The sequence below is a fragment of the Megalobrama amblycephala genome, unplaced genomic scaffold (assembly GCF_018812025.1).
Source record: "Megalobrama amblycephala isolate DHTTF-2021 unplaced genomic scaffold, ASM1881202v1 scaffold479, whole genome shotgun sequence".
In the NCBI taxonomy this organism is placed as follows: Eukaryota; Metazoa; Chordata; class Actinopteri; order Cypriniformes; family Xenocyprididae; genus Megalobrama; species Megalobrama amblycephala.
In genome coordinates, this window is record NW_025953401.1 from 1 (window position 1) to 18712 (window position 18712).

At 38.6% G+C, this 18712-nt stretch overlaps 1 protein-coding gene across 2 annotated transcripts; it reads left to right on the forward strand.

The window, feature by feature from the left end:
- Nucleotides 1-25: 25 nt before the first annotated feature.
- On the forward strand, nt 26-17683 carry LOC125261750 (gastrula zinc finger protein XlCGF57.1-like). Of its 2 annotated transcripts, XM_048180314.1 has the most exons (3): nt 26-4119; nt 4639-4830; nt 12164-17683. In XM_048180314.1, exons 2-3 carry the CDS (start codon nt 4674-4676, stop codon nt 13414-13416), a joined length of 1410 nt encoding a protein of 469 aa, XP_048036271.1. In that variant the 5' UTR covers nt 26-4119; nt 4639-4673; the 3' UTR covers nt 13417-17683. The 2 variants fall into 2 exon arrangements, with proteins under 2 accessions (XP_048036271.1, XP_048036272.1); XM_048180315.1 differs by lacking the exon at nt 26-4119 and having other exon boundaries at nt 4485-4830.
- Nucleotides 17684-18712: the final 1029 nt, after the last annotated feature.

Here is an 18712-nt window from a genome sequence, read left to right on the forward strand (position 1 = left end):
ACGTAGGTCCACTGGAGGCAAGTTGAAGTGATGAACCCATGTGCAGTTTATTTCCAAACGTGAACAGATACAACATAAACGATGACTTGACTAGAACAGACTTGACCTGAAGCATGAACCGACCTGAAGCAGGAACCATGAACAGACGTGACTTGGAACAGACTTGTCAGAGAACTCACCAGCAGCGGTTACAGTAAACAATCACAATACTCGACAAGAGACTATGGAAACATGAGGAGTATTTATACATTCTAGTTCTATCTATTCATCTTCCTTTTCATTGATATGATTCTGTTGTGAATGTAGTATTTGATTGCAACCCAGTCTCTGTCTTTCAAAGCCACTGGTTCTGCAGAGCCACTGGTTATGAAATGAATCATGTGCCGCTCCACAGCCTTCACTTCATTACCTGTCCAATTGGTCCTCACCTTCCCAGCTGTCGAATGTAAACAAAACTCACACATACACGCCTATATTACTAACAGGGGACTATCACTCTGCTCTGGCCAAGAGGGGACCATTTTGAAGAAACAAAAATGACATACAAAATTTTCGTTTAAGGTCTTTTTTCATAATATAACTTCAAATAAGCATTTTTTTTATTTTTAAAAAAAACATGCCAAGAGAGGACCTGCAACTCTGATGATGTCTACCTATCCAACAGGGGACCTCCATAGCCTCCAATGGAGCTGTGTGTGAATCTAGACATGACGTAATAAAAGCATGCACCGCCATCTCCAGAGTCTTATCAGTGAGGAAATGTTTAATTTTTACAAGTATACAAAGCTGAGGAAAACTGGACCCGATCACGGTGGAAATTTGTTTATCAACTTTTAGTGAGTCATCTAAAACAACACCCAGATTACGTACCTGTGAAGACCTAAAATCCGATAGGGATCCAAGGTCAAAATTAAGTGCTTTAGTATTTTCTGAAGGGCCAAAAACAATTACTTCTGTTTTCTCCTCATTTAAGGATAAAGAAATTTTGAGATAGCCAGGATTTAACCTCCTCTAGACAGGATAAAAGAGCAGTCATGGCCAGCGGATCATTTTTGGATCCACTGCCTTTTGCTGCCTCAAGCAGCTCCTTCTTTTTTTGTTTTTTTTTTATCCTTTCTTTGCGAGGCATCTTTGCACTGCAGAACACACACACAAACACAAAAGGACATTTCATACCTTTTCCTGAAATCTACTAGGGTCACATCTCCTTCACACTGCACTTTGATGTCAGGTCAGGTATTAATCATTTTATATTGACATTGATATTTTTACATTTATTTCCAAAGAGATATTATTGAGTTTACAGGCTAAAGTGGTCTTGCTGTTGTAAACACTGTTGCTATTGTAGGAAAAAAAAAAAAGTGTCACATTTAAAATATAATTATATTTTAATTCATTTCTGAATTGTTTTTATTTTTGTAATGATAATTCAGAGAATGAGAAAATCTGAATAAGCCTTCCCAGTGTTGTGATAATTATTTTTAAGGCACCCTACGTTTTAAAAAAATAAATAAATACTGTAATATAATAATAGTTTAGTCAAATAACATAAAAAAGACCAGACCCCTCGATGCCTGTGAAACTTTTCTCCCTCAAACAGCACGCTAACATTACTTCTACACACAGCAATATAAACAACATATCTGCATGTTCTCACATCACATCGTTCTTGTAAAATAATAATAAGTAAGTAAACATCAAAAGCACTTCGCTGAGAATGAACCAGCTGCCGCGGTGTTGAAAATATCCCCTGGCAATTAAAAAATGCGCGTGCGGCGTGAGGAATCCCCCCGGTCGGATGAGGTTGTCGTCGACAGGTGAATGGTCATCATGTAAATTTTATTTACGACTAAATTATTATTCATAAATTTTACTAATATTTAGATTGGGCATGGGCAGGCATTCACAAAAGGTCATGTTATTACAAAAAAAATTAGAGGAAATTTTGCTTTGACAAAAGGGCACTTTGGCCACCAAGGGGCAAAGGGGCAGGTGCTCATTAAGGCCTCTTTTTCTGAAATCGGTACTTCCATTCAGTCAATGATTAACTTGTTTCTAAGTGCTGGGGTAGTCCCGAAATGTTTCAAGCATGCTGTAGTTCAACCTTTGCTTAAGAAACAGGGTTTAGAGGAAACTTGCCTTGATAATTATCAGCCTGTCTCTAAGCTTTCATTTTTATCAAAACATTTAGAAAAAGTCGTATATTCACAATTGATTTCCTTTTTGAATACAGCTAAATTAACAGAAACTCTCCAATCTGGTTTCTCTGCTCATCATAGCACTGAGTCTACTTTGCTTAAAGTATTCAATGACATTTTGCTTGCAGTTGATAGTGGTAAAAATTCAGTCCTGCTGCTTCTTGATCTTACAACTGCTTTTGATACAGTTGATCATGATATTCTCCTTTGCCGGTTAGAAAATCTGTTTGGTATTGGAGGTATTGCTTTGCAGTGGTTCAACTCATATCTTAGAGACAGGTCTTTTTCTGTTGAGTTAGGTAAGTTTTCTTCATCTGTTGCTCCTATTACCTGTGGAGTGCCTCAAGGATCCATTTTGGGGCCACTTCTTTGTAATTTATATATGCGACCTTTGAGGGACATTATTAGGAGACATAATGATTCATTTCATTTATATGCTGATGATACCCAGTTGTACATACCATTGAAAGCTGGCGATACCATTCAACCCTTATTGGCCTGCCTTGAGGACATCAAGAAATGGCTGTCCAATAGCTTTCTTCGACTAAATGAAAATAAAACTGAAGTAATCGTCTTTGGCCCCCCTAAGTTGAGAAATGGTCTCATAAATGAGCTTGGCAAGCATTTCCCCTCAGTCTCCTCCCAGGTTAGGAATCTTGGGGTCATTCTGGACTCTGAACTTTGCTTAGCTAAATTAATCAAATTAAAATCAAATTAATACAGTTGTCAAGAACAGTTTTTATCAGTTACGGATCATTGAAATGATCTGAAATCATTTTTAACTTTTAATGACCTGGAGAAAGTCATTCATGCTTTTATCACCTCCCGCCTTGACTATTGTAATTCATTATATTTGGGTCTTCCTCAGTCATCCATTGCACGCTTACAGATGGTACACAATGCAGCTGCAAGACCGTTGACCGGGGCAAAGAAAACAGATCACATTACACCAATTTTAGCCTCTCTTCATTGGCTTCCTGTCTATTTTAGAATTCAATTTAAAATGTTGTTGTTTGTTTTTAAAGCTCTTAATGGTCAAGTCCCATCTTATCTCTCAGTTCATCTTATTCCTTCTTCATCCTCCAGATCTCTAAGATCTTCTGATAGAGCTCTCTTGGTTGTCCCTCGTTCACACTTAAAAATGAAGGGTGATAGGGCTTTTTCTATTGCTGCCCCCCGTCTCTGGAACCAACTTCCACTGGACATTCGCCTTGCACCTTCCAATACAACTTTTAAAATGAAAAAGTTGAAAACATATCTTTATTTCCAGGCATTTTAATTGGATTTTGTCTATGTTCTATTGTTTTATTGTATCATCTGTTTTGTTTATTTTTTGTTTATCTTTTGACTTTGTTCAGCACTTTGGTCAGCTCTGCTGTGATAAATGTGCTTTATAAATAAACTTACTTACTTACTTACTTAAACTGTGCCCTAAGAACACAATCAATCCTATAAAAAACACTGAACCACCCCTTTAAAACATCTTAAAAATGCACATATGTACACCAGGGAAATCTAGATTTTCTAGGGGAGCATGCCCCTGTACCCCCCAAACAAACGTCATTTTCTGACCAGGGTAATCATGAAACCCTGCGTACGGCCCGGCTTATATTCTATGTAATGAAATCTGAAATGTGTATTTCTACAAATGTGCGCACTTTTGGACTAAAAGTTTGTATGTGTATGCGCTGTGATCATAAATAAATGGGCCAAACACGATTGAATGTAAAGGTTTGTGTTTTGTTATTCTATTAATAACTACTGAATGATTTTTACTGATTATTAGTGTAATAGTGTTGCATTTTGTTTTAAATATCTCGATTTCTATGCACGACTTTTATTTTGGAGTGACGACATGACGTCATAAGACTGCGCCGCGCTCCTGCATCTGCTGTGATTCTTGTGATTCTGCTGAAGAAAGGTTTGTTTTAAGAATTTAAGCTGTTTTAATCGATAGAAACAGTCTTGTATTTTTAATAGTTTTACCAGCGATGTGAAATGAGTTTATTTACTATTTAATGTAACATTGTGATTCTTTATCTAACTGTAATGAAGGATATTTGTGTGAGTAAAACTCATATCCACTGATGAGAAACAGTAAACCTGCGTCTCATTTCTCTCTATAAATCATAAATCAGTTTATCATGAACACGAGTTCAGTCTCTGGAGAGTAGTGATGGAGAAACTGAACTTTTCAACTCCGAGTCAATTGAATCAAACACTTTGAGAAATGATTCAGTGAATCACGACACGTGCTGCTCAAACAGTGAACATGAACGAGAACAACAAACACTAACTAACTAACTAATCATGTTTTCATCAGTGTAATCATTTAAATATAATCTATAATTCATTAAATACTAAAATGTATATCATAAATATCTATAAATGAAGTTTATTCATTTGCAGCGTTAGTTTTGAGTGTTTTTTTGTCCAACAGGTCATTGAAGACTTTTAATTATTCTCTTCTTAAAGATGGAGTTTATTAAAGATGAGACTGAAGACATGAAGATTGATTTTATTAAAGATGAGTCTGAAGACATGAAGATTGAGTTTAATAAAGAGGAGTTTGAAGAAATAAAGACTGAAGAAACATTCAGTGTGAAACATGAAGAAACTGAGGAACAAACAGGTTGGTTTTATTCTCACAGCTGAACTCAGTCATTTGATCATTATTAAAATGTCCAGCTCTACAGAAATAGAGAATATACAGAAGTATAATCTTACAGATGATATTACAGAATCCATTCATTCCAGCGTAATCATTCAGGTATAAATTCCTTTTTAATTGATCATGAAATTGTTTAATTAAGGTTTGCACATGCTGAATGAATTTCATCATGCAACGCAGTTCAAATTTCCCCTTTGGAAATTGATGCAAAAACTTGGGAAAAGAGATCCAGGCTGATGATAAGACCTTCCACCAGAGCCTCAGTTAGTGGGGATTGTGTGCTCCCGAAGTTTAGAACATCTTTTGGACAGTCTAGCTTCGTCTATAGAGGGGCTAAATTACAGAACAATATTAACATCTTCACCAGAGAGCTCAAAAAGTGGCTTAAATCGGGCCAAAGTTGTTCCCATGTGTAAATTGTGCTGGGTTTTGTTTAATAATGTGTTTTTTTTGTTTTTTCTTTCTGTTATAAAAGTCCCTATGGACTGGTGTTGAAAATTAGCACATGTGCTATAACACTTTAAACAATGCATCTGGTTTGTCCAATGTTATTGCTATGTCCATATTAAATAAATAAATAAATAACGTTGATGGAAAAATTATTTTTTCATTACAATTAAATTTAGCTTCACACGCAAACTTCAATCAATAATGGAAATATTTAATAAAACCAAAAGGTAAAATAACATTCTAAAATCTGAGTATTGTATCTAATAGATGAAGTTCAGAATATACAAAAAGGAAGAATAATAATTAAGACATTTGCAGATAAGAGAGAAGAAGCAGAAGCCCAGGAGAGCAAAGGAGAGAAAAAGCTCAATTATCAACAACTCAGTCCATATTATACTATAAGCATACAGGGAAGTTCCCAACCCACTCAAACTGATGTTTTTGTTAAAATAAAAGGTTATTTCACCCATTACGTCATCCACTAGTCCAGTGTCAAAAATAGTTGTTTTAACCCTTAGGGAATTTTGCAAATATTACAATTGTCAGCAGACATATTTTGATCAGATTCAAATGAGCACTAATATTGAAAAACATTACTTCCTGTTTTAGATACAGTATTGTCTGGAACATAAGAAAACATTGGAACACTGGGGCCATTACTTTAATTTAATAATTTGTACATGCTTCCACTTGGCAACATAATCAAAAAATACAAAATTTCTTTTCATTTCTATGCTGGTGATTCTCAGTTGTACCTTCCAGTGAAAACTAGAGATTCTCTGCAGCCTCTCATGGACTGTCTTGAGGATATTAAATGCTGGATGGCAAATAATTTCCTCCAGCTAACAATGAGAAAACTGAGGTGATTATTTTTGGACCCTCCAAAAACAGAAATTCGATAGCAAATTACTTAGACAGTCTTACTCCATATATTACGTCACATGCAAAAAATGTAGACGTTGTCTTTGATTCTGAGCTTTGTCTTGAAAAACTAATTAGCTCAGTTGTTAAAAACAGCTTCTATCAACTGAGAATCATTTCCAGACTTAAATCAACACTTTTTCTTTCAAGATTTGGAGAAAGTTATTAATGCATTTGTCACATCACGGCTGGACTGTTGTAATTCGCTGTACCTTGGCCTTCCTCAATCTTCATTGGCACGTTTGCAGATGGTCCAGAATGCAGCAGATAGACCGTTAACTAGTGCAAAAAACAAGATCATATCACTTGAATTTTATCACTTCACTGGCTTCCTGTCTTTTTCAGAATTCAATTTAAAGATGTTGCTGATTGTTTTTAAAGCTCTTAATGGACAAGTACCATCCTATATCTCTGAACTCAGCTCCTATAGGTCCCTCAGATCTGCCAATAACTAACTTACTATGTGCAAATCAGCTCCATTGCATATTCCAAGCAATCAAGAGCCTAGAGAGGTACATTTAAAGTAGCTAGACAGATTCTGCCAGTGTTGGTTCAGTGTAAACAATGATGTACTTCTGAGTCCTTAAGTTAGCAAGGGAAGGGCATAAAAATCTGAACTTGAGCGCAGCCCTGGAGTACCTCAACAGGACACTTTGTAGATTTATTTTAGAAATTAATTTCCGATCATGAGTCTCTAATAATGAGCTGATGAACCTAGAGCAGGTATGCCCAATCCTGTTCCTGGAGATCTTATTTTACTTCTTTAGGTGTGTTTGATCAGGGTTGGATCTGAACTCTGCATGTATGTAGATCTCCAGTAACAGGACATCTAGTGTTTTATTTCTATTCAACTGTGCTCCATCTGTTTGATGCACATGTTTGTACTGGTATTCATTCACTGAAGTCTGTGAAGTTAACCATAGTTACAGTATAACCAGTTTTGTGCTGAGAAAACACATCTCATAAGCACTCATTCTTTCCGTCTAATGTCACTAGTGTGATGGCTCTGTACCGGGCCCTGGCCCGGATCGCTAACCGTGCCGGAGTACAGAATGGCTACTACTATTGTGTGTGCTATGTCTGACATCATTACAACAACAAATATCTTCTATTAATTATTGAATAGTAAACACTTTTCAATTAATTTAAATAATTTGAGTATATTTAGGTTTATATCAGGTCCGGTGATGAACAGAAATTGTAGTTTGTAAATTCCTCCATCAATGTCAGCTCTCCTCTAACAAGCTGATGATCTTCACCAGATGTGAAAAATAAAGGATACATACAAAATGTGCAGTGGTGGGTCCCTTTGGACCAGGTTTGAAAACCACTGGTGTATAAGATCTATAGATGGGCAACTCTGGTCCTGAAGGGACACTATTATGCAGAGTCCATCCCTGATCAAAGACACCTGTAAAAAATTAACCCAACCCCAAAATGTAACAGTAAAGGCTGATTTTTATTTCTGTGTCGCACCTTCACCCGAGACGCTGCGCAGTAGTCTATGCTAGGGGTGTGCACAAATAGTCCAATATTTGAATATCCGATCTGTAATTTATATTCGAAAAAATAAAGACTATATGAATTTTACTATGTTGATTTGCTGGCCGTAATGCAGTGAATCCATGATAAATCCTAAGAACTAAAAATACAAAGTTCTGGCATGAAACTCTAGATGGCGCAGACTAATAGGTCCTTTAACACAACCTGCTAATTATCACATCATTATCTATAATGATGGTTCCTGCTGTATTAGTAGCCAATGAGCATGCGTGCTTAATCTTTAAATACATGAGTTAGTGTTGCTTAGTAATGCAACGTGCTTCAGAAATCATCTAAGATAAGTACATGGGTTCTTATACTATCACTGTGCATTTGTGTAGTCTGCTTTATCAATTCATGTCATATCAACAGTGTTTAATGCTTAGAGAGAATTACTAAGCATTTTAGCAGCTAGCGCATATGCATGTTTTATAATGATACAGAGACAAGCTTGCTGAACTTTAAATGGAAACGCGTTTCGCTTGTATCACATTCTAACGAAGCTACAGCAAGTATTTTGTACAGCAGCAGCAGTATGGATAACAAATTCAGATAGCCATGGAGCATGTACCAACAATATAGAACGCAGCAGACGTTGCGTGCGTGCCGCGTGCAGGGCTAAAGTAACCTGTTTGCTATTGAGTGAGATGAGTTTGTGACGGCTAATGAGTGATCATGCAATCTGAATATATCGTGATTAAAATCCAAACAATGTTTTCATCTTATTTACATACTAAGTACGTGAGCAGCTGTATTCGGATTTTATTGTGCATTTACTTTTCATACTACAGGACGAACAGCGATTTTGCAAGGTCGGTAAGTCATTTAATTAATGGATTTCACGTAGAATGATATTTATCATTTCTGCTTACCTTAGAGTGTGCAAAGGCAGTTCCATGTGTTCTTCAAATGAAGCAAGAGTGCCTCAGTTGATGCTTAATGTGTAATTTTGTGTTATAATCTGTATAGTATAATTCCTGTTGCGCTCTGGATAACTTTAGGTGTTTTCTATATGCGGTGTGTCGCAACGGCAGGCAGTGTGGCCGAATTATGGACAAGCTTTGTTGATCTGAGCGGTAGCTGCAGTGTGGTCATCAGCCATTGACGTAGCGAAACTTTGAGTTCGCTACTGAGATAAGTAAATGCGGCCGTACGTTTGATTTGTGTTTATCTGTGAGGACCGACAGTCAGTTGCACGCTGAGAAATTATGTTATGGGATTCACTGTCAAATTGCATCCACTGCCATAACCATTGCATATGGGACAAAGATGTAATAGAAATGCATTAGCATGCAACTCAGACAAGATAGTGAGTTCTGTTAATCTCATTGATATTATGATGTGTAAATATAAATGTGTCATAGTATTGCTCAACTTCAACAACTCTTCAGGGCTGATGTTTTATGTACCTACATGTTTCGGGCTGGGTCAGCTGATGCATGTTGAAGTCATGCTCATTAATTTTCCGTTCATCTGAATGAGATTACTTTTAGGAGTATATAGGGTTACAATGACATTATCAAATGATGCTACATCATTATACTATTATTTGCTCAGGTGGTCGTGGAGGGTTTCTTATCTCTATTAGCCTGCAATGTTTTACCATTTGTTAAAGCCACACATAATGTGTGTTCTAATTGGTATGTTTGAGCCTTTTGGCTCAGACACACATTTACATAGGCCACTAGAGCTAAGCCATTCGACGTGATAGCCCAGGCACATATAGTCTAATAGGCCACTAGAGCCAAGCCTTACAGCCCAGAATATTTGTTGTGGCAAAAATGAACCAGGCACACATAGATAGCATACACACGGTTCCTATGGCTCTTCGAAGCAGCAGCAGTACATTTGTTTTGGCGGTAGATCTGCTGGGGGGTGAGGGTGAATCATCATCTTGCCTTCTGCATTGATGGGGGATCTCTGACATAATAATAATAATATTGTTATAATAATGCTTGTATTGTCCAATATCATGTAACCTGCTCTGTTGGGGGGTTATTCATGTACGCTATATTGTACAGCAGCAGCATGTCTTACTTGCTCACAGCAGCGGGTCATGTATGTATTGGCAGTAGCAAGTCCCATACTTGCTCTGCAGCAGCAGTAATCAACAGCAGCAGCAGCAATAAAGCAGCAGCAGCGTAGCAGAAATATTCCACCAAGACCAAATATATCTACATTGTCATATCCATTACCATACCAAACACTCCGAGAGTTTTCATGACTTGCAGTTATAACTAAATGCACCGGGTGGTGCTGTGGAGCATGTTTAATAGGTTTATTTTATTTGATCGTCGCAAAATGTTGTTGCCTGCCTCGCGAAGTTTGGAATTACTTAGATGAAAATGATCTTACACAATCGAATTACTTTTGATCAAATGAATTACTGAAACTGAGTTATAATATCACCACCATAATGAGAAAACACATGAAATCTAAACACCCATCAAATGAGGAAAGAAAGCTGTTCATCACTGCATTCACAACAGGTAAGCGCAGCTGTAACCTGAGTGAGCCGATAAGATAACTTATCTAATAGCAAAATGATTTTGAGACATATGCTTCCTTTAAGTTTCATCGAGGGAGATATATTAACGAACAGAAAATACAAAGTGCTGCTGTTAGAAACTTAGCTTAGCACAGCGTTATGTATTATTGTTATCTTTGTGTCTCTGCAACGTCTGTCAGTGCAGCTTGTTTTCTCACCCGAGCATGTGGATATTATAGTTTTTTCTCAACATGTACATGTGAAACAATATAAACACGATAATCATATGCTGACTCGAGTGTATTATGTACATTACGTTTTGTACGATAACTGCCGCTGTCTGCTTTATTAGTGTTTTTCCCGTTGTGTTTTCTTTTGTTCCTTGTATGTGTAATGTATGGGACGCGACAACAGAGTTGGAGATCCACATGCAGACTTTATTAATAGGATGAGCGTAGTCATATAGGCAGAGGGTCAAACACCAGCAAACAGAAACGAGAAAAATAATCCAATCACAGGCAAAGGTCTAGGCAGGCAGCAAACAATCATAAACACGGAAACAGTCCAGGGTCAAAAACACGGAGACAAGGCCGGATACAAGGCTAAACAATAGCTGTGTCTCATTTCGAAGGCTGCATCCTCCAGAGGTTGCAGAGATGAACATTGTAGTCAATCACAGACATGTTGAGCGAATGAAAGCTGTGATCTCATCATTGCAACTAAATTTCTCTACACTAACAAATGCTTTCATCTTCACTAACTGCAAACGCGATATAAGAGATTCACTTAATAAAACGGGAGTTTTGCACGTCAGTCACTGATAAACTCACGCTGTTTGATTGACAGCTTCAGCGTGCTGCTCCAACGATTGCAAAGGGGACTTTCTTTGAGCTTTCTTTATATAATTCAGTCACCGTTAAATAACTGATTATTTTCATCCTACTAAGAGAAACAACGCAAGGTGAAGTTTAGTCACTGGTTTGATTTACTGACACATAGACAAAGATCATCTGACTGTACATGAATCATTAATATCAGATCAAGCATTAGATTTAACACAGTTAAATACTTAGGCTACCTATTCTATTGCATGTCATGCGTGATTCGGTGGGCGGGGCTAAACAGGCAGGGATGAAGTAGGCGTTGATCTTCTGCAGAGGCGGTGCTTGCTGCCCTTTGACCTCATAGATCCCCACTTTGTAAATCCTGTCTTTTTCTGGGTCTGGTGTCAATTAAAGCTTTTATTGGACTAATAAGGAAGTTTTCAACTCTAAAACTTACAGAATATTCTTTTAGTATGATGACCTCTTATGTGTCAAAAGGAAAATTTGATTTCTCAGTTCATCACCCATTTAAATATAAGTAGTTTCAAGCTTGTTTTTGTTTTAAACTTTGTTCTGCCTAATATCCTCCTCCTTTGTCTCTGTAACAGATATCTGTTGTACATTAGCCAGCTCAAGCATAACCCAAAATAAAACAAATACATTTTCTTGTCAAATTACATACAAATTTATTATTAATTTTCATTCATTGTCTGAGAGCGCAACAAGGCTGCCGTGAACATGTTGGCATAGCAACGATATACTTCCTGTTTTCTTTCCTGCCTGTGTGTCCTACAAAAGACGTCTCATTTAATTCTGGCTAAGGACACTCCATATACTGCATCCTTCACAGAATTCGTCATCTTGACGCAAAAGTAAAAATCAGCCTAAAGTCTTCAGGAATGCTTGAAAATTACTGGCAGGTGTATTTGATTAGGGATGAAACTTAACTCTGCAAAAGAGTGGTCCTCCAGTACCAAAGCTGCCCTTCCCTGTTCCATAGGATACAAACATGTTGTTGGTTTTGAAGCTTTTAAATGTCTAAATTGTTTTATGTCTATTTTTGCCCTAGACCTAATGGCACTGAAAGAGGCGAGTCATGAACTTAATGAAAGGCAAGAAGAGGAAGAACATTATTATAAACATCATTTCATGACTGGGGAAAGAGCAACACAGGGTTCCTCACAAAAAAGAGCTCAAAAGACTGGAACTAAGAGTTCTGGAGAGAAGCCTTTCACCTGCCAACACTGTAGAAAGAGTTTCAGACATAAAAGAAACCTTAAAGTCCACATGATAATTCACACCAGAGAGAAGCCTTATTGCCAACAGTGTGGAAAGAGTTTCACAAGTGAAGAAAACCTTAAAGACCACATAAGAATTCACACTGGAGAAAAGCCGTATACCTGCCGACAATGTGGAAAGAGTTTCAGTCAAAAGGGAAACCTTAAAGACCATATGAGAATTCACACTGGAGAAAAGCCGTATACCTGCCGACAATGTGGAAAGAGTTTCAGTCAAAAGGGAAACCTTAAAGACCATATGAGAATTCACACTGGAGAAAAGCCTTATACCTGCCAACAATGTGGACAGAGTTTCCGTCAAAAGGGAAGCCTTACAGCCCACATGACAATTCACACTGGAGAAAAGCCTCACACCTGCCAACAGTGTGGAAAGAGTTTTAATAGAAAAGGAAAACTTGAAAACCACATGAGAGTTCACACTGGAGAGAAACCTTTCACCTGCCAACAATGTGGACAGAGTTTCAGACATAAAGAAACCTTTAAATACCACATGAGAATTCACACTGGAGAGAAGCCCTTCACCTGCCAACAGTGTGGAAAGCGTTTCACACGTGAAAACCACCTTAAAGACCACATGAGAATTCACACTGGAGAGAAACCTTTCGCCTGCTACCAATGTGGACAGAATTTCAGTCATAAAAAAAGCCTTATAGACCATATGAGAATTCACACTGGAGAAAAGCCTTACACCTGCCAACAATGTGGAAAGAGTTTCAGTCAAAAAATAAGCCTTATAGGCCATATGAGAATTCACACTGGAGAGAAACCTTTCACCTGCCAACAATGTGGACAGAGTTTCAGTCATAAAATAAGCCTTATAGTCCACTTGAGAATTCACACTGGAGAGAAACCTTACACCTGCCAACAATGTGGAAAGAGTTTCACACGTGAAGAAAGCCTTAAAGTCCACATGAGAATTCATACTGGAGAAAAGCCTTTCACCTGCCAACAATGTGGAAAGAGTTTCAGTCATAAAAGAAGCCTTACAGTCCACATGAGAATTCACACTGGAGAAAAGCCATAAGGCAGGAACACACTAAGCCGACAGTAAGTTGTCGGGTAGTTTTTGTTCGGCCGACTAAGGCTACGTCCACATGAAGCCGGAGCTTACCCTATCCAATCTTTTTTTTTTTCTTCCTTGTTTCAAGAAATATCTGCGTCCACACGAAACCTCTGAAAAGAATCAAAACAATGTAGTATACATGCCAGACCAATATGTGGCTCTGTAATTCTGTCACAGAGATACACTTAAAGCAGCGAATAAGACTTGGAGCATGTGCATAAACCTTGCGCACTGTATAAAAACTATAGTAAAGATTAGAAATAATGCTTTATTTTGGCTCAGTAGCCTCTGCAGCATGAACACAAGCATATAGAGTCTGGTATTGATGTTGTTGTTCAGTCAGGACCACTTAATTCAAAAATTACAAGAGACAAAATTTAGTAAATTTTTTATTGGCATATTTTGCTAAAGTTAGAATTTTGCGGTATGGCTCAGTTCTAAATTCCCAGTCCTTTTCATGAGCTCCATGAAAAGCCAAGACCGGGAACAGCAGCAGCTTCTGGGGACAACCTCCCATTTTTTAACTGGGAGAGCAACAGAAAATCCCCCTATTGAGAACAGAGCCTGCATCAGTGACAACAGAATGACACTGATTAAGTTCAACACAAGTTTAAGGAGGAGGGTTACAAGCAGCGTGCAGTGGAAGCAGCCAAGCAAGCAGAGAGACGGAAGCTGCGTTTAAGTAATGCGCCTTATTTTAGAGTTGCCAATGGAGTCCATAGAAACCGGATCAGCTGATATGGGTGTGGCTGGAATTTGTGAATCAGCTGATAGCGGAGCTTGACTACGAGGCCTTCCTAAACTAACGCTGACGCTCAATTTTTGTGCTGTTAGCAGTGTCTGACTAGGGTTGACAAATGGGGTGATGACACCATAAATTCTCTAAATTTACGGATAGGCTGTACACACAAAAACGCAAAGACGCCGTTTTCAGATTTATCCACTCTGGGGGCCGGTTTCAAAAATAGCGGTTTTACCTTCCAAAATCGCCAGATCTGTGTGGACAAAACGCCTATCCAATACAAAATGTGTGTGTATTTACAAAAACGTGTCTCCATGTGGACGGGCCTAAGTTTTCTCAGTGTGTTCCGCAGCATCGGCTGAAGTTGGTCCTCATTGACTTTTTTTTTTTCTGCCCGATTCGACATGTTGAATCAGTATCGGAGCTCCTCGGTCCATCTGATCATTCTTATTGGCTGTTCAGATACTGCCACCTGCTGGCTTGGAAAGGCATTTCATCTTACCCAGGCGCAGAAGGGGCGTGCTGCTTGTCCATCAGCTGTCAAGCATCGGTTTGGTGTGTCAGGGCAACTCTGGACACAGACGCTGCCAACGTGAGCCCAACCCGCAGTCTGCTTTCAGCGCCACTAGTTCGTCGGTGTCGGCTTGGTGTGTTCTTGCCTTTACACCTGCACTCTGTGCAGGAATGGCGTCACATAGGAATGAAGCCTTAGGGAATACATGAATATTCACACTGAAGAGAAAGAGTTTCACTCGAAAGAGAGCTGTTTTAGAAGTCACTGTGGAAACTGCCTGAAAACAATTCTTGAATAAAAGTACACATACTTTACAATGAAAATGACTCTGTTACAAGTTAAAAGTGACCAATTCTAAAGCCCCAGGTATACTTCGGCCATCCGCGTTCGTGCACCGTCCGCATGACGTAATTTTTTTATCATGAGGAGGGCTCGCGGCCGGCCGCACACCCTGGCCGCGTGCAGGCCAAATTTCGAGACCGCGCGGACAGTCCGCGTGCAACAGCGCATGCGCAAGCAGTATAGAGGAGTCCACTAGGTGGCAATACGCACAGTATTGAGCACAGTGTTCAGCTGTCAAAAAAGAGTGTGAAAAGACTGGTTTAAAAAAAAGAGAAAAACACGACAATGGACAGCGAACTTGACCAGCGTTTGTGCGAAGAGATTAGAAAGTAACCACATTTGTACAATTCATGTTTGAAAGAGTACAAAGATGTCTTTAGGGTGACAAATTCATGGAGGGGGATAAGTAAAATATGGGAAAGGATGCACTTCTTTTCTTCTCCGATCATGCCCAGTGAATGTCACGTTGATGACACGACTCAGTGCTGCTCTCCGATGTCTGGTAGAGCATAGAAAAAAGGATGTAGTGCGCATGTGACAAACGCGGTCATCCGCGCGCATCCGTGGTGTAGTATACTTTGAAAGACGCGCGGACGGGACTGCGCGCGTGACGCGTCCGGGCGCGGAAAGTGAAGTATACCCGAGGCTTAAGACAACTTGAGTAAAAGTCTCGGAGTATCTGATTTTAACTGTACTTTATTTTACTCATGCTGAATTTAGGCTTGAAGATGCACTAGTCCTCGACACTAGTCCAGAAATGCCAGGGAAAATAAGAAAAAGTTGGCAAAGTGCATGATATTCTGGGGTAGTCCCTCCATGTAAGCATTAGGTACCTGGAAGACTTTAATAAGATTGTGTAGACATTAACACTATCCTGCAGACTATAGTTAACATGAACTAACAATACTTTAAAAGGCTTTTCAAATTTTGGCTTATGTAATTTTCAACAAATGCCAATTTTTATGCTATTAAAATAAAGTAATGTGGTATCATTAAGAACTAACATTAAAGGGTCTTGAAACCCCAGAACACATTTTTTGAGCTGTGAACAGATATATATATAGGCTGCACATCATTGAAAACACTAAAGGTACTCAGTAATTTTATTTAAAAGTTGAAATTAATTATTTTGCCGTTTTTTAGAGCGATTTCTGTCTTCCGGTTTGAAAAGCAAAGTCGGAGCAACGTCACAAAATCTGACGTCATCGGTATTCAGTGGTATTCAATATTCAGCATGAAGAAGCATCACTTCTCTTGCCTCGGTCTCTTGTCATTCAGAGACATATCATTGGTGTTTGTTTCCTCAGTGCTACAATACAAAAATATGTTTTCCTACGATGCAACCAGAGCAAAAGCTTGAGTGCATGTGGATTGTTTTGCTGTAATCTACCAGCACAATTTGTTTGCATGAGATCGCATTACAGCGGAAAATTCAAATGTCACTAAAGTGCTGTTCATTCACCTCTGCGTTCGGACACATGAGCCGTATGTATGTTTCCCTCAGCACAGCAGAACATGAGTGTAGGGTCTGCACAGTCTCAAGGATGAGCAGGTCCCACCATAAACTGTGTTTAAGCCTCAATTCACGGAACTTTGGTTTGTAAATCTTACATCGATTCCGGCCCGGCAGACACTAATGGATCACGAGACTCTTTTTATGACTGTTTCGATAAGTCCCCTAACCTCTCCTCCGCGACTTCAAAGGGGGTGCAACACCACGGATCGGGTTTCTAGGGACCAGGTCCAAATTCCAAACGGTCATAAAAGGAAAATACACGCACACACCCACAGACACACACACACACACGGCTCCCCTACATAGAGACTGTATGCACAAACATTATACCTACAAATATGAATGTATCTGCCATTGTAGTGCTCGCTGCATGTATGTGTTACTAGTGTAGAATTGTAGAATTGACTGTAGTAGGTTAGTTTTCATGTGAAACTGTAGTAATAGAGTGTAAAGGGTATCTTCTTTATATGACGAGGGACACCTGTCGAGTTTGATTTCTCCGTAAAGCTGTGAATCCGAGCTATTCACTGATGTACGTTACATGTCTGTCAAATGCATCGTTCAATGTTTAATAACACTATGAAGAAAATGCATTGATTCAACATACCATAAATTTATTCGGGAGACAGGACAAAGGAATGTGGAAACCCGCCAAATTGCAACGCTAGCATTGGAGGACGTTATCAAGAAGGCGTTCTGGTCTGTTGTCTTTAAAACACCATGACACGCGTCTTTTGGTGGCACAAGTTTTCTGCACGAGTTCCTGCCGTCAAGACGGACTCTCTTCTTTATTTTCCGGTCATATTACAACAGTTAAACCTTCGTTTGAAACTTCGCCGAAACAACCTCCGGACGAAGAAGCAACTATCAAACCGAGCGCTCCGAAACTCCAAGCACCCTGACTAACCTATGCAAGTATAACGTTTTTACGATTTTAAATACTGAGTTTCCTTGCTGGCTCTTACAGGTGAACGGTTGCAATTTGACCTGCTTTGATCATCTCTTTCGTTTCTGCCTTTCCTTCTACTTTGTATGTATTTGTATTTACTTGTGTCCATTTAGCCGTATAACCTGTGTATTACCCGTTTCGTATATTAAACTCATTATATCCATGCTTTTTGTTCACTTGCTCATTTTAGCAACAACCGAGTCACTTTAACGTTCTGATTCTAATATCCTTGCTCTATATTTGGAGTCTATGATAGAAAGTTAGTCTCCCGGCCCGAGAATAACATTTCTGTCGTGATAATCTGTGGATAATTTTCCGTTTCGGTGGACGAACTGATAGTTTTCCACATAATTATTAAACCAGAACTAATCATATATGTGATTGATTATAATTCGTTGTAGTTAATTCACCATATATGTTTAATTCCCCGTTGGGTCGATATATGAACGTCATAAAGCTTTCTGAATTATGATATTCATATTTCATCCATAAATTGATTAATAACTGTACATCGCTACATGAGTGTTGTTTATACTTTGCCTGTGATGCGGTCAGAACTGGAGTTTGAATACGAACACATCAAAATTACAATTGTTGTTATGATATACAGGCGGAGCGTGCATTTGATCGGTTTCAGCGCAGAGCTCCGCTTTGTGTTTAACAACACTATCATGTGAATCCTAGCTCATACAGAATAAAGTATCTGTGTTTAAAGTTTTATAGACATATTTCACATATTCTCCTGCACCAAACATGAACCAGCAAAGTGTATGCACACATATTTCATCAAGTCTTCTTCAAATAAATTATATGTGCAAACTGGATACAGTGGTGTAGCCTATCAAGATGACATGATTATTCTAATAGACAAAAGACTGGTTTAGATAGAAAATTCAAATAAAAATGGACAAAATGAATTGTCTTTATTTTTTCTGTGTTAAACTAAGTGTCGTTTATCAAGAGACTGCAGTGCTCGTAAACATAATCAAAGTAGCCTATTATTAGCCCTTTTAAATATTCTTTTGCCCTTGTGCTTGGGAGTTTGTTGTCATTTTCTCAGTGCTCATATTTTAATATTCATTATTCTGTATAATGGGTTTGTTGTATGTCTGTGCTCCATTGGTTGCATCTCCCCTCTTCCCCCCTCTACACTCCCACTTTTCCAGAGCTTTACACACCCATTTTCACAGAGAT